The following is a 12992-nucleotide window of genomic DNA, read 5'->3' on the forward strand; positions in this document are numbered from 1 at the left end:
CATGTGGTGCTGGGGGATTGAACCGCGGTCCCTGATGCTTTTGCTAAGCTTGTTCTAAGTAGGTGCTTTAAACCACTGAGCCATCTCTCCAGCCCCAATTCTCACAGTTTTCCTCTTAGCTTTACTGCTGGTAGCACTGGCTTTGGAGCCACAGTTGTGATATTTTATGCAAATAAAGTGCGGAAAGAAGCACAATGATGAGTGTTTGAAAGCTCTAACACAAGCACTGTGTTGTCTGGGCAAGAGCTATGCTAGACTAAAGCATCACCCTTGGTGTCTGTGGCGAGACCAGCATGTGACTCACTTGGCCTGTACAGGTTTTTGCAGATCAGATTTTGGTTCAACTGTTGACTGAAGTTGTGAATACTAAGCAGACTGTTTTGAACTAGTAGAGCTGCTGACTAATGGAAAGTTCCAGTTCAGAGATATTTGACAACCAAGGTATCACTGTGGTACGTGAGATAGATATTAATATTAACACTATTAAAATTAATAAAATTAATATTGTGGTTGTGCAAGCCTGTCATCCCAGCACTCAGGAAGATCAAAAGTTCAAGCCATCCTGGGAAATTTAGTAACTTGTGAGACCATGTCTCAAAATAAAAGGGCCAAGGACATAGCTCAGAGTTGAGACTCTAGGTTTGGTCCCCTGTACTACAAAACAGAAACAGCTATAAAAAACAACAAACTGGATCAGTAGTTGATCTTCGTATTTCGGTCACAGTTACACTATACTTTTTACTCACTAAGACTTGTAGCAACCTTCAAAATCTTGCAGACAACCGTACAAATACCTAATTGTTGGTTCTCATGTTTTTTTTAAAAATATGGGAATCAGAATCATAGGAATTTAATATTTTTATGATTTCTGTAAGAAAAGCATTAGAAAGTGGAGTGAGCACTGGAAACAGATCAAAATGTCAGTGTTAGAATGATCCCTAGCCTTCGTTGTTTTCCATATATTTCACTTGTAAGAGAGGTGACAGACTCAGAGCTTCAGCTTCGGTAATTCCAGAAGAGTGATGGTTCTGACTTAGGAGCACTGGGCCATCCTGTCAGTTACCTTTGGGCTTCAGTGTGTGAGCCCTGTGGATGTCATTCAAGTCCGTCAGAGTCACTGAAGGGGTTGTTATGACACTTTGCCAGCAAAGCATCACCACTTAGCACTCTGGGAGGATCCCACGTTAGAGCCTGGCCTGGACAACTGAGTGACTTAGCAAGAACTTGTCTCTAAATTTAAAAAAGGCTAAGGATAATACTGTAGTGGGAAGGCCCTAGGTTCATGCCCAGTACAGTAACCATAATAGTAATTGTTGATGCTCAGTTTCCAACCTTGCAGGCCTGGGGAGACCCAAGAACATGCATTTCAACAAGTTCTGAGGTGATGTCCACATTGTTGCTCCAGAGACCACAGTTTGAGAACGAATCTGGGTAATCTTCAAGAGGTAAAAATAATCAGCGTACTAAAAGCTTCCTGTAAATGCTGTTCTAAGAGTTGGGCATTGACTGCTTCAAAAAGATCTGGCTCTTGTTTTACAGATAAGAGCTTGAGGTTGTGAGAGGCTAAAATGTCTCACAGGCAATAAAGTGACATGCTAGGATTAGAACCCAGATAGTCAAGGCGTGTACCACAGCTAGCTCTTCTTTAGAGGTCTGATGTCATGCACTGGTAATTCTGAAATAGGTCATGCTCTAGCCGGCCCCTTGAGAGCCCCCAGGGTTAGGTCAGTTCCTGTGAAGTGCACATTGAGACCCTTGCCCTCCGCGCCCCTTCCTGGATACCACGAGGTGAGCATTTCCTGTGTTGCACACTCCCACCACTGGGTGCTGCCCTGCTGTGGCTCCGGAGCAGTGGGCCAACTGGCTGTGGACTGAAATCTCCAAAACTATGGGCCAGGATAAGTCTTTCCTCTTTTAAGTTGATTTTTCACAGTATTGCAGTAATGGAAAGCTAACATAGGTACTCAACACATTAAGATCTTGAGAGAGGAGGAAAAAAATATAACCTTTCAAATACAAAAAACCCCATAGACCATAAAAATAATGCATTATTTTGAGAGGCGATATTTAGAGAGAAAAAAGTGGCAAATTCTTGTCATCTGCTTTTCCGAGACAGGCAGTTCAGCCAGCTGGGCTCTGTCCCTGCACAGTGTTTTCAGGCCTGGCACAGACAGCAGGGAAATAGGGCAAAAGGACAGGAAGTTCTGGGAACCAGGTAACTCACACTCATGATAAGGGCCTGGAACTCATTCTGAGGCTAAATATTTATTGAGCACCTCCTACAGGCTTTGCAGTTGGGCTAGGTAATGAGGAAAACAAAAAACTGAGTAAAGCCACTCCCGCCTGCTTTTCAAGAGTGCAATAAGACGTTAGCAATAACAACGCTCGCTTTCCAGCTGGCCAGCTGTGACCTGAGGACTACACGTTAAGGGCAGGATAAGTTATTAGGACAACCCGCTGTGATGTTACCACTCGCAAAGGGCCCCATGAATAGAGGACGAGGAAAGGAAAAAGATTTATTCATTAAACCAGCAAGACCAAGGTAGTTCAGTAGACTAAGTGCCTGCTTAGGCAAGTGCAGGGTCCAGGGTTCAACCCCCACCCCCGCAGGCTGGCCCCGCCCTCTGGTGCAATGAGCCGCCCACCGAGACCGGATATGGTGGTACATGCCTGTAATCCCGTGTTGGGGAGGCTGAAAATGGATCACTACAAGTCTGACCTGTACAGTACGAGTCCAAGCTGTGTAGTTAAACTCTGTACCAAACACCTTAAACAAACAAACAAGCCCAGTAAGGTGGTGGGTCAATGACCACTTTGCTTTCACGTTAAGACGAGAGGGATGGGAGAGTAGCTGGGGAAGTTGGGGTGAGCCGACCTGGAGAGGGTGGATGAGGGCTGCGTGCTCAGGCACCCCAGGCGTGTCCTCACCCCCACAGTGTGACTGGGTGACCTCTGAGGTAGGTACTCGGTGAAATGAACAGCAAGTGTCTAGATTTGAATGAAAACCCTTCTTTGGTTTCTCACCCTAAGACTCGCGGTTTATTTATTTTTATTTTTGGTACTGGGGATTAAACTCAGGACCCTACACTTGCCAAGCAGGCGTGTATGCTGCTGAGCTATCTCCTATGCTCTGAGACTTTTGAAACAAAAGTACTAGGCAGACACGTTGTAAAATTAGATTTTGTTTTTCTCTCCCAAATAACTATGCTATTTATGAAACGGATCCCTCATCTCTAAGATTCCCTCATGTTTCCTGTCGAAGGAATGGATGTCTTCACACAGCCTCCACCTGGTTACTTTGTAAACGTACACAAAAGCTATAAAAATCGAGGCACCTTTTTAACTGAAAGAACCATTCGCTGGGGTGAATTTTGCACGATGAGCAGCTCAGTTCATCACGGGGCACCGGTGAGGTCGCTGCGTGAGCGGCATTTGTTGGGTGAGGACCCTACATCTGAGAAACACTTCCTCTTCAGACCCGCACTGTTCTTCCAAAGTCTGCATACTTTCTTCCCTAAATCAGCGCCCTCTAGGAAAGCCAGACTTCCACTTGATGCCTTTATTTTAATCCACACCCGCGTGCACACAGAGTGCTGCAGCAACCCGCGCCAGGATCGGGTCGTGGCAGCAGGTGGAAGGACCTCGGGCCGAATCGCCTCCGGGCATGAGCTAGACCGCGCCTCTTCCTGGACAGCTCTGATTCCGGATCCTGGGTTCCAGGGACGCCCAGGGGAGGCGGGGGCGTGGCCGGGGCGGTCTCGGGGGCGTGGCCGGAGCCCGAGGGTCTGAAGGCGTGGCCCGACGCTGCGGGGCGTGACAACGGGGCCCCGAAGCTAGGAAGCGCAGCAACCGCCCAGCGCGAGTGCTGGAAGCCGAGGCTCGCGGTGCACTACAAGTAGGCGGGGGCTGGGGTCGTGGGGTGGGAAGCGCTCGGGCTGCGGGCAGTGTGGAGGTCCTCGCGGAAAGCCCCAGGCACCCTGGCGGGCGGACCTGCCCATTCCTCCAGGAGAGTGTAGGGGGCCGGCCGCAACGTGGCTTCGCGGGAGCTCGGAGCTCTGTGTCGGTTGCCAGCTGCCGCTGAGGCCCGGCCTGGGCCGCACCACTGCACACCCCGAGCAGCCCGTGCCCCGCATCAGCTAGGCTGCGGCCGCTGCGCTCTGCGGACTTCAGGACGCTCTTCCTGTACCTACTAATGACATTGTTTAGAAATTGAGCCAGGGGTTGGTGGCAACCGGCCACATCCCAGCATTCAGGGAGGCAGAGGCAGGAGGGCAAGGCTGGGGAGATAGCACAGTAGAATAAGCGCTTGCCTGGCAAGTGCAGGGTCCTGAGTTCAATCCCCGGTACAGGGGGAAAAGAAAAAAGTTTGAATTCTGTCTGGGCACTTTAGCCACTTAGTGAGATCCTGCTTCATAGGTGGACGGGGCCGGGGAGGGCTGGGGATATAGGTCAGTGGGGAGGCCCAGAAACGCGGCTCAGTGTTTTTAAAGGTTAAAACGCGGACACTCGGTATGGGATGCCCTGCCACAGGTACTGGCTGAGCCCCTTCCTCGCCTGCTTCTTTTGCCTTCTGCACCCCGCGCGCTTTCCAGAGTGCTCAGGGTCTGGGGTAGGTTAACCAAGACAGGATCACTATGCAGGTGACATCTGGGGAGGCCAGGAGGTGGCCACAGAGGACAGGATAACATCGGCCAGCAGGGAAGGTGACAGACTTTCTCCAGGGGCCTGGTGACCCAGCGTGCAGGGACGAGAATCCAAGGGCAGCCTGGCCTCCAGCCCGGCTCAGAGGGCCTGACATGTACAGACCTGACCCACTTTATCTCTGCCCCTAAGGTGTGGCATTGAGATGAGCTGTCCAGAAGCCACCAGCAAATCGTTACCTGCAGCGATTAGGATATTAGGGTGAGGAGGGAAAAAAAGGAAAAACTGCATCTGTAAGAATGGTACAGATTTAGCCATGTTGGCCCCGCCCCCCGGGCGCTGAGACTCCGATTGAGACTGGGCATGGTGGCACAGGCCTGTAATCCCAGTGCTTAGGAGGCTGGAAACAGGAGGATCATTACAAGTCTGATCTACATAGTGAGACTCTGTAGAACCTGAACTAAATACATTAAAAAATAAAAAATAAAGTATCCTATAAAAAAAAAGAATGATACAGATTTAAGGAAGAAGGGAAATGACAGTTACATCATAGTGGAACAGACGAGGGAGTTGAAGAGTTAGGTTGAGGCTGGGGGTGGTGATACCCAGCTAGGAGACTGCAACAGGAGGATTTCAACTTTAGGCCCCACCTGTGTCATTTACCAAGACCAACAATAGCAACAGTAATAAAAGGCTGGTGATGTAGCTCAGTGTGAAGGCCTAGAGTTCGATCCCCAGTACCATGGAGGAAAAAAAATCTAGTTTAATAATAGATGCATGTTTGATAAATAAATTATAGGTTATTATGGTGTGGGCTTAGGTGTCCTCCCAAAGCCTTATGCAGTTTTGGGGTTTTTTTCAGAGAGGGCTCATTCAAGAGTGTATGATGCATGAATTGATTCATGCAAATTGCTAGGATAGAGGGGGCTAGGATTCAGGGTGAGTGCCTTAAGTAGCCTGGTGTCTCAGGTATTTTTCTCTCCTTGCTGGAGTAAAACAGTGACACCCAGAATTAAGGAAGGAAAGGTTTATTTAGCTCATAGTTAGTGGAGGTTTCAGTCCCTACTCGGCTGGATCCAAGGCAGTATGGCACATGGCAGAGAGCAGCAGTTCATGGCAGCAGGAAATAGCAAAACAGCAAGAGCAAAAACGAACAGCAGCAGCAGAGAGCAGGCCTCTCTCTCTTTCTTATGATGCATTCAGGCTCCCCACCCCAGGGCTGGTGTAGCACGCACACCCATAAGCCCAGCATTGGATTATGAATTAATCACAAACTCTGGAAGCCCGTTGCCTCACCATGCATGAAGCTTTAGGTAGACAACTAGATACAAACCATAACACCTGGGAAAGGCAGACGGGACCGAAAGGGCTGTGTGCATTCCTGCTGCTTGCCCCCTCCTGGCCACTGTGGCCTGTTTGTCCTCTTTGATGCTGTCTGCCCTGCGCTCCCCCACCTGCATGCTCCCTCAGTATCTCAGGGCTTCTGTTCTCCTCTCGCCTCACTTCCTACGTCTCTACCAGGCCAATCCCAAAGCAAATGAGTGTTTTACATACCCTGGCTGCTCCAGAGCTGTGCTACTTAAGCCATCCTTCGTAGTGGGTGTATTTGTGAATTTTGTCTCTTTCTGTTATGATTTGTTGTCTTGCAGGCCAGAACTGGGTGAGAAATCACTGAGCTGTTGTAGTTCATTGGTTTCCCTGCATTCCTAGGAGTTTTAGAGATGGGGCCTGGGAACTTCTGCTGCTTTTTCTACCATGGGTCAAACAGTAAAATAGTTCACAAAATCAACTTTTTTTTTTTTTTTTTTTTTTAAATAGGTGAAGAACAAAGCATAGCAGAAACAGACACCTTCCTGGCCAGGTGAGAGTGTACTCATTTCTCATAGAGGTCTCTCCCTTTGTGGGCTGTGACCGACCCTAGCTAGGACAGCGAGAAGGGAACTCGGCAGTTGAGGAGCAGCCTTGGAGGTCAGGTCTGACCCTGGGAGAAGCGGATTTGTAGGCAGCAGTGTTAGTTCTGTCCCTGGTTGTCAGAGGACCTGCAGCCATGTCCAGAGACTGTTTTTTCACTGATAATGCATCACAGAGGTTGTCATGGACCCAGCCAGGGTGACATGCACCTGTCATCCCAGCACTAAAGGAGGCTGAGGCAGAAGCATTACAAATTCAAGCCCAGTCTGGGCCACTTAGGGAAGTCCTGCCTCAAAATAAAAAATACGTAAATGCAAAGGACGAGGTATGAAGCTGAGTCTGAAGACCCCATGGTCAATGCTTAGCTCTACATGTACAAAATCAAGTCAGTATAGCCTGGACATCATGCTGAAGCTTGGTGGCTGATCCTGGGGATGTGTCCATGGAAGTGGCTAGAAAGGGCTGCCCAGGATGATCTGACCAATGTCCACTTGGGGGTGACTTGTGACTAGCACAACCTGCCCTAGCACCTGGGGGAATCGCAGCCTGACACCGCCAGAAGCAGTAGGGGTCTGTGTGCTCTTTGCCTGGTGGCCTGACAGTCTTGTTACTTAATCCTCCCCAAAATGATGGCTCTGTGAACTTTCTATGGACAGGGAAATGGTCGATCCAGCGGAAGAGTACAAAATGGACCACAAGAAGAGAGGGGTTGCGCTTATCTTCAACCAGGAGCACTTCTTCTGGCACCTGATGCTGCCGGAAAGGCGGGGCACCAACGTTGACAGGGACAACCTGGCTCGCAGGTAGCACTGTCTCCGAGTCACAGTGACAGACTGATGACATAACCCCCCAGGGCCCACTGGGATGCATGTGCTCAGCTCGTGTGAGGCCAGCTCCTTCAGTCCCCAGTGGCACAGAACAGACCCCAGATTCCCCAGAATAGAGCCTCCCTCAGAACTCGGCAGCCCCCAGCCCTGTTCCATTCTGCATGGACAGCTTTGCAGGTCACTAATCACCTGCATAGCCTTGGCAGTCTCTAAACAGAATCAGCCTTAATCATGGCTAAATCCTTCCTTAGCGTGGGTGATCAGTACTTGTCATGTATTTTTCTTTTCACCTAAAGAAAAGTAGATTTATGGGTCTTAAAAATGGGTGTAGATCCTCAAAAGTAAGGATAATTGGCATTGGAAAAGCTCACCAGCTAACATTCAATTTTTTATATCCCCAGGTTTTCAGAGCTGGGATTTGAAGTGAAATGCTTTAATAATCTGAAAGTGGAAGAGCTGCTGCAACAAATTCACGACGGTAGGTGGGCTTGCCGTTCTGCCTTTTCCTCCCCTGGGCTCTTACAGACAGGGATGCATGACCACTGCTCAGGAAAATGAGCCAACAGTGTAGCCTGGCTTGTAGGCTTGGGCTGGGCCCTCTGCTTCTGTTGCTGACCAGAGCTGGAGATCCGGGCAGAGCATTGTGCCTTGAAGTTTGCATTGTGCAAATTAATCACGTTGCACACCTCATGGTGAACGTTGACACCACAAGCCCTGCCCCTGTTGGGCTTTGGTAGGCTCACGTTTCCCTTGACACATTTCACACCACATTTTTTCACTTCCTTCAAATTTGTGATTTGAGGATATGAGCTCTTTTCTTTTTTTTTTTTTTTTGCAGAACCAGGGATTGAACTCAGGTCCTTGTGTTTGCCAGGCAAGCACTTATTCCACTGAGCCATCTCCCTTTTTATTTCTGCACCACCCCTGGCACTAGGTACTCTAGTGACAACATGACCCTGTCATTGCCACAGGCCCAGCCTTGCATGCCACTGCCGGGCTGCTATGACGTTTGCATCATTATGGTAAACTTCCTTTGAGTCAGCTGCAGGTTACCTGCCAGGCTGTGTGCTAGGCTTCTGCTTTGCTTGTGAGCTGTGCAGGGCCCAGCTCTTCTGGACATGCAAAGCATTCGGGCCTGCTCAAAGGTGCTGTCTCTAGGTCCTTCCTGTCTGTTCCAGGAAGCCTCTGTGATTGACAGAAAATTAGTCTATTCCAGGGAAGCTTGGATCTCAAAGGAGGCCCCTCAGTGTGGTCTCTTTCATGTTTTCCACATTGTTATGCTACAAGCTAATGAGAGGGCCAGGGACACCTCTTGGGGAAGACATCTGCCCTGCTCCTACAAGGCCCTGGCATCAGGGGGACAGAAAAGCTGATGGGATTAGGCCAGAGTCTATTCCTTTGAACTTTTAGGGTGGGGAGGGATTGAGACACTCTTGCTGTATAGTCCAGGCTGGCCTTGAGTGCATATGTAGCATAGGCTGGCTTCAGGCCAGTGCATGTGCCTCTGAGCTGTATCCCCAGCCCTTGCAATGATCCTCCTGCTCAGCCTCCCAAGTGCTGGCATTACAGCTGTGTGCTATCTGGGCAATTTTTTTTTTTTTTTTTTTTTCCAGAACCAGGAATTGAACTCAGGCCCTTGTGCTTGCCAGGGAAGCGCATATTGCACTGAGCCATCTCCCCGGCCCCAACCTGGGCAATTTTGAACTTTAATAATTCAGAATTTTAAAAATCAGATAAGTTGATATCATTTATTCTATTATTTGTTTATTTATTTATTTTGTACCAAGGATCGAACTCAGGCACTTACGCCACTGAGCCATCTCCCCGGCCCTTATTCTATTTGATTAAAGCCTAAAATAAGACATTTTGCATTTGTTAGAGAATGACAAGTTCCCCACCCAGTCATATGAGAGACTCTTCTGAAGCAGCAAACTTCATTCACCTTTATAAATAACAGCATCTTATTTTTGTTTCTGTGTCCACTTTTGGTGGCCTTCACAGCGTCCACGGCAAGCCATGTGGACGCCGACTGCTTTGTGTGTGCCTTCCTGACCCATGGCGAAGATGACCATATCTACGCGTTTGACGCCAAGATCCAAATCCAGACCTTGACTGCCCTGTTCAGAGGGGACAAGTGCCGGAGCCTGGTGGGGAAGCCCAAGATATTCATCATCCAGGTGAGGTGGCTCAGCGCGTCCTTGCACTCCAGAGAGCCAGAGTGCAGCGCGTGTGACCAGAAAGGTCTAAAGGCCAATTGTGCTTTTCCCAGTATTTTTATGAGTCCACGTTTGCACTGCATGGCGATGCCTTCCTCATGTGGAGTCACGTGCGCGGCCCACCCCTGTTCCTCCTGGTCCCGTCCCCTCTGAGGAGTCTTTCTCTCCCTACTTCCTTTTATCTGTCTCTTTTTGTGTACTTGAAGTTTCTCATGTGAGGAAAACTGTGTGAGATTCAGGCCTGAATGTCTGCTTCATTTCACTTCACCTTTTGGTTTTCAGGTTTTACTTTTCTTTATTTTATTATTATTATTATTATTATTATTATTATTATTATTTTCATTTTATGTATTTGGTGCAGGGTCTCACTACCCAGATCAGACTCATAGTGATCTTCCTGTTTTCAGCCTCCCAGCACTGGGATTACAGGCATTAGGGTAGGGCTGGTATGGCATGTGCTGCTGGGGATCGAACCTTGATCCCTGTGCTTGCCAAAGCAGGCGCTTAGTCCACTGAACTATCTCACCAGCCCTAGGTTTTATTTTTCTAAAATGGGTGAGGTTTCTCCTTCATAGCAGAGTGGTGTTCCATGGCATGTAGACAACACACAGTCACAACTGCACAGTAGCTGTGCGTGGTAATTCTTTTGGAACACCGAAGCCATATTCTTTCTTCAGAGCAAATTGTTTCCAGTGCTCTCCAGACTGGCTTAGGGGTGGCCTGTGTTTTCATCCAGATAACAGCACTTGGCTCATAGGTAAGGATTTAGAAGAAAAGGAAAGAGCAACTGGAAGTCCAGTGCTGTGGTTCTGTGTTTGCATGGTGGCATGTGGTGTGAGCCACCTGGTGGCACATGCTGCCCCAGAGTACGGCAGGGGCTCGGCCATAGGACAGCAGAGGGGACGGCTGGAGTCAGGCTGGAGCAAGAGCTGCCGGCCAGGTCTGGGCTTTAGGCAGGCAGCCTTGACCGACATGGGGAGAAGGGAAATGTGGCTGGAGGTGGGGCGCGTGGGAGGAAGTGAATTTAACCAATGGAAATGGCCTGAGAAATGAGTACAGGCCCCAAGGGACACCAGGGGTTAGGGACAAAGAACGGGAGGAGAGGGGCCCAGAGTGGAAAGACCAAGACAGAAATGACATGGCTCAGTGCTGTGGGAGGCTGAGGCAGGAAGATCACAAGTTCAAAGCCAGCTTGGACAACTTAGTCACCCCTGTCTCAAAATTTAAATCAATAAATAAATAAAATAAAGGGTTGGGATGTTGCTCAGTGGAAAGGCGCTGGGTTCAATCCCCAGTATGGAAAAAATAAAAGAAAAAAGTTGTTTCATCGGGTAGGGGCAACCAGCACTACCCAGCCCGAGAAAAGCGGGGATGGTCATGAGCTCCTCTTGGGAAGATGTCGCAAGGGAAAGAAATGCTTGCTTGTCTTAACCCCTCAGCTCGTCTCAAATTCCCTAGGCCCAAGCTGCTTCCTGCCTCAGACTCCCAGGTCGCTGGGACTAGGCACTCTGACTTCTGTGCGTGGCCCGGACCTGGAATCTTTAGCTGTGGTTCAGGAATAGGAGGAGCCCCTGCAACTGGGGGTGGTTGTGAGGATAAAATGGCTCACAGAACAAAGGAAGTGGTCCAGGCTGGTGCTCAGCCCATGTGTGGCAGGGCTTCTCCAGGGTTTGCATCAGCACTGCAGCAGGCTGTGCAGGGGGTCTCTGCTAGTTACAGGTTTTGTATTGTGTTACGAAGGAGAGTGCAAAGTAAGACCTAAAAATAAGCCTGATAAAAAATACTAAGATGAAGCCAGGTGCAGTGGTGCACACGTGTAATCCGGGCACTGGGGATGCTCAGGCAGGAGGATCCCAGCAAGGTTGAGGCCAGCCTGGGCTCCATAGTGAGACCCTGCCTTGAAAGACAAAAACATCTATAATACATCAGATATTTTTTTCTATTTTATTTCTTTATTTTTGGTACCAGAAATTGAACTCAGGACCCTGCACTTGCCAGGCAGGTGCTATGCCACTGAGCTGTATCCCCAGCTCCTCATCAGAGATTTAAAATCATAGTTCTTTCCTCCCCTAGGTTCTCCCGCTCTATACATTCTGGTATGTATTTGTGGACAGCTTTTTTTTTTTGCATTAAGGATGGGGACGTATTAGAGGAAAAGCTCTGACAGCTGTTCTCTACAAGCCTGAATGCAGATATTTCAGGGCACATAAAAAACATTCAGTGCTTGTAGATTTTTGTGTAATTTCCTGAGTTAAGTATTTTTCAAGCCTTTTTTTTTTTTTTAACATAACTGTACTAACAAACAAACAGTTCATATTATTTTTTGAACTACATGTAATGCATTCCCAAGTAATGTGGGTGACCCAAAGTCCCTGCAAAGAGGGCAGGTGAGATAGCTCAGGAGACTAAGTGCCTGGTTAGGCAAACTCAGGGACTTGGGTTGGAACCCTGGTAATGCATGGCCCGCAGGCCCTGCCCCCTGGCGTGCTGAGCTGGTCACTGAGTCTGGGCGTAGTGGCACACACCTGTGATCCCAACACTGGGTAGGCTAAAAACAGGAGGATCACTACAAGTCTGAGCTGTGTAATGAGACCTTGTACCAAAGTCCCTGTGAGGAGGTAGTAAGTGGTAGCACATGCTTGTCCCTCTGGCCTCGTAGGCATGTCGGGGACAGCAGCACGACCCTCCCGTAGTCCCTCTGGATGTGGTGGACCATCATCCCGCAGTGGCCCCAGAGAACGTCACTGAGGTGGACGCAGCCACGGTGCACACCCTCCCTGCGGGCGCAGACTTCCTCATGTGCTACTCGGTGGCTGAAGGTAAGTAAATGTGCTGCTGTGTGCAGATGGGAGCCGTGGCATCTACGGTCTTGTGACACTTGCCTTCACTTTTGGAGACGTGGCCTCACTAACATGCCTCCAGTGACTGGGCTGGTGTGGACTTCCGATTCTCCTGATTCAGCTTCCTAGTGTGCTGAGATTGCTAACTTGCTTTTCCCCTTTGATTGAGCTGGGGCAGGTCTTTCCTAATTGAACGAGTAGGTGTCAGCAAGTCATGGACTGTACCAGTCATTTCCTTAACTGTAGTGCACAGAGTGAGAAGTGAGAGTGTAGATTGCCTTAGCAAAATCATTCCCTCACACACCTGTAATCCCAGCACGCGGGCGGCATGAATTCGAGGCCAGCCTGATGACACAGGGAGTTCAAGGCCAGCCTAAACTATATAGCAAGAGACTCCATCTCAGAAAAAGAAAAATAAGAAAGCAAGAGAATTGCAGTTTCCTTTTTCTTCCTCTTTTCTTTAGGATACTATTCTCACCGAGAAACGGTGTATGGCTCGTGGTACATCCAAGATTTGTGCGAAATGCTGGGGAAATACGGGTCCACTCTGGAGTTCA

The 12992-nt window shown here is 49.0% G+C and overlaps 1 protein-coding gene across 1 annotated transcript in view; it reads left to right on the forward strand.

The window, feature by feature from the left end:
• Positions 1 to 3810: 3810 nt before the first annotated feature.
• Casp6 (caspase 6) overlaps positions 3811 to 12992 on the forward strand; it is a 9727-nt gene continuing 545 nt past the window's right edge. The window contains exons 1-7 of the mRNA XM_004626762.2: positions 3811 to 3895; positions 6460 to 6502; positions 7209 to 7355; positions 7781 to 7857; positions 9381 to 9556; positions 12255 to 12414; positions 12900 to 12987. Of these exons, the coding sequence (XP_004626819.1) occupies positions 7213 to 7355; positions 7781 to 7857; positions 9381 to 9556; positions 12255 to 12414; positions 12900 to 12987 (644 nt within the window). The 5' untranslated portion in view covers positions 3811 to 3895; positions 6460 to 6502; positions 7209 to 7212. The remainder of the gene's footprint in view (positions 3896 to 6459; positions 6503 to 7208; positions 7356 to 7780; positions 7858 to 9380; positions 9557 to 12254; positions 12415 to 12899; positions 12988 to 12992) is intronic.

This window comes from Octodon degus, unplaced genomic scaffold, assembly GCF_000260255.1.
Source record: "Octodon degus isolate 3935 unplaced genomic scaffold, OctDeg1.0 scaffold00016, whole genome shotgun sequence".
NCBI lineage: Eukaryota > Metazoa > Chordata > Mammalia > Rodentia > Octodontidae > Octodon > Octodon degus.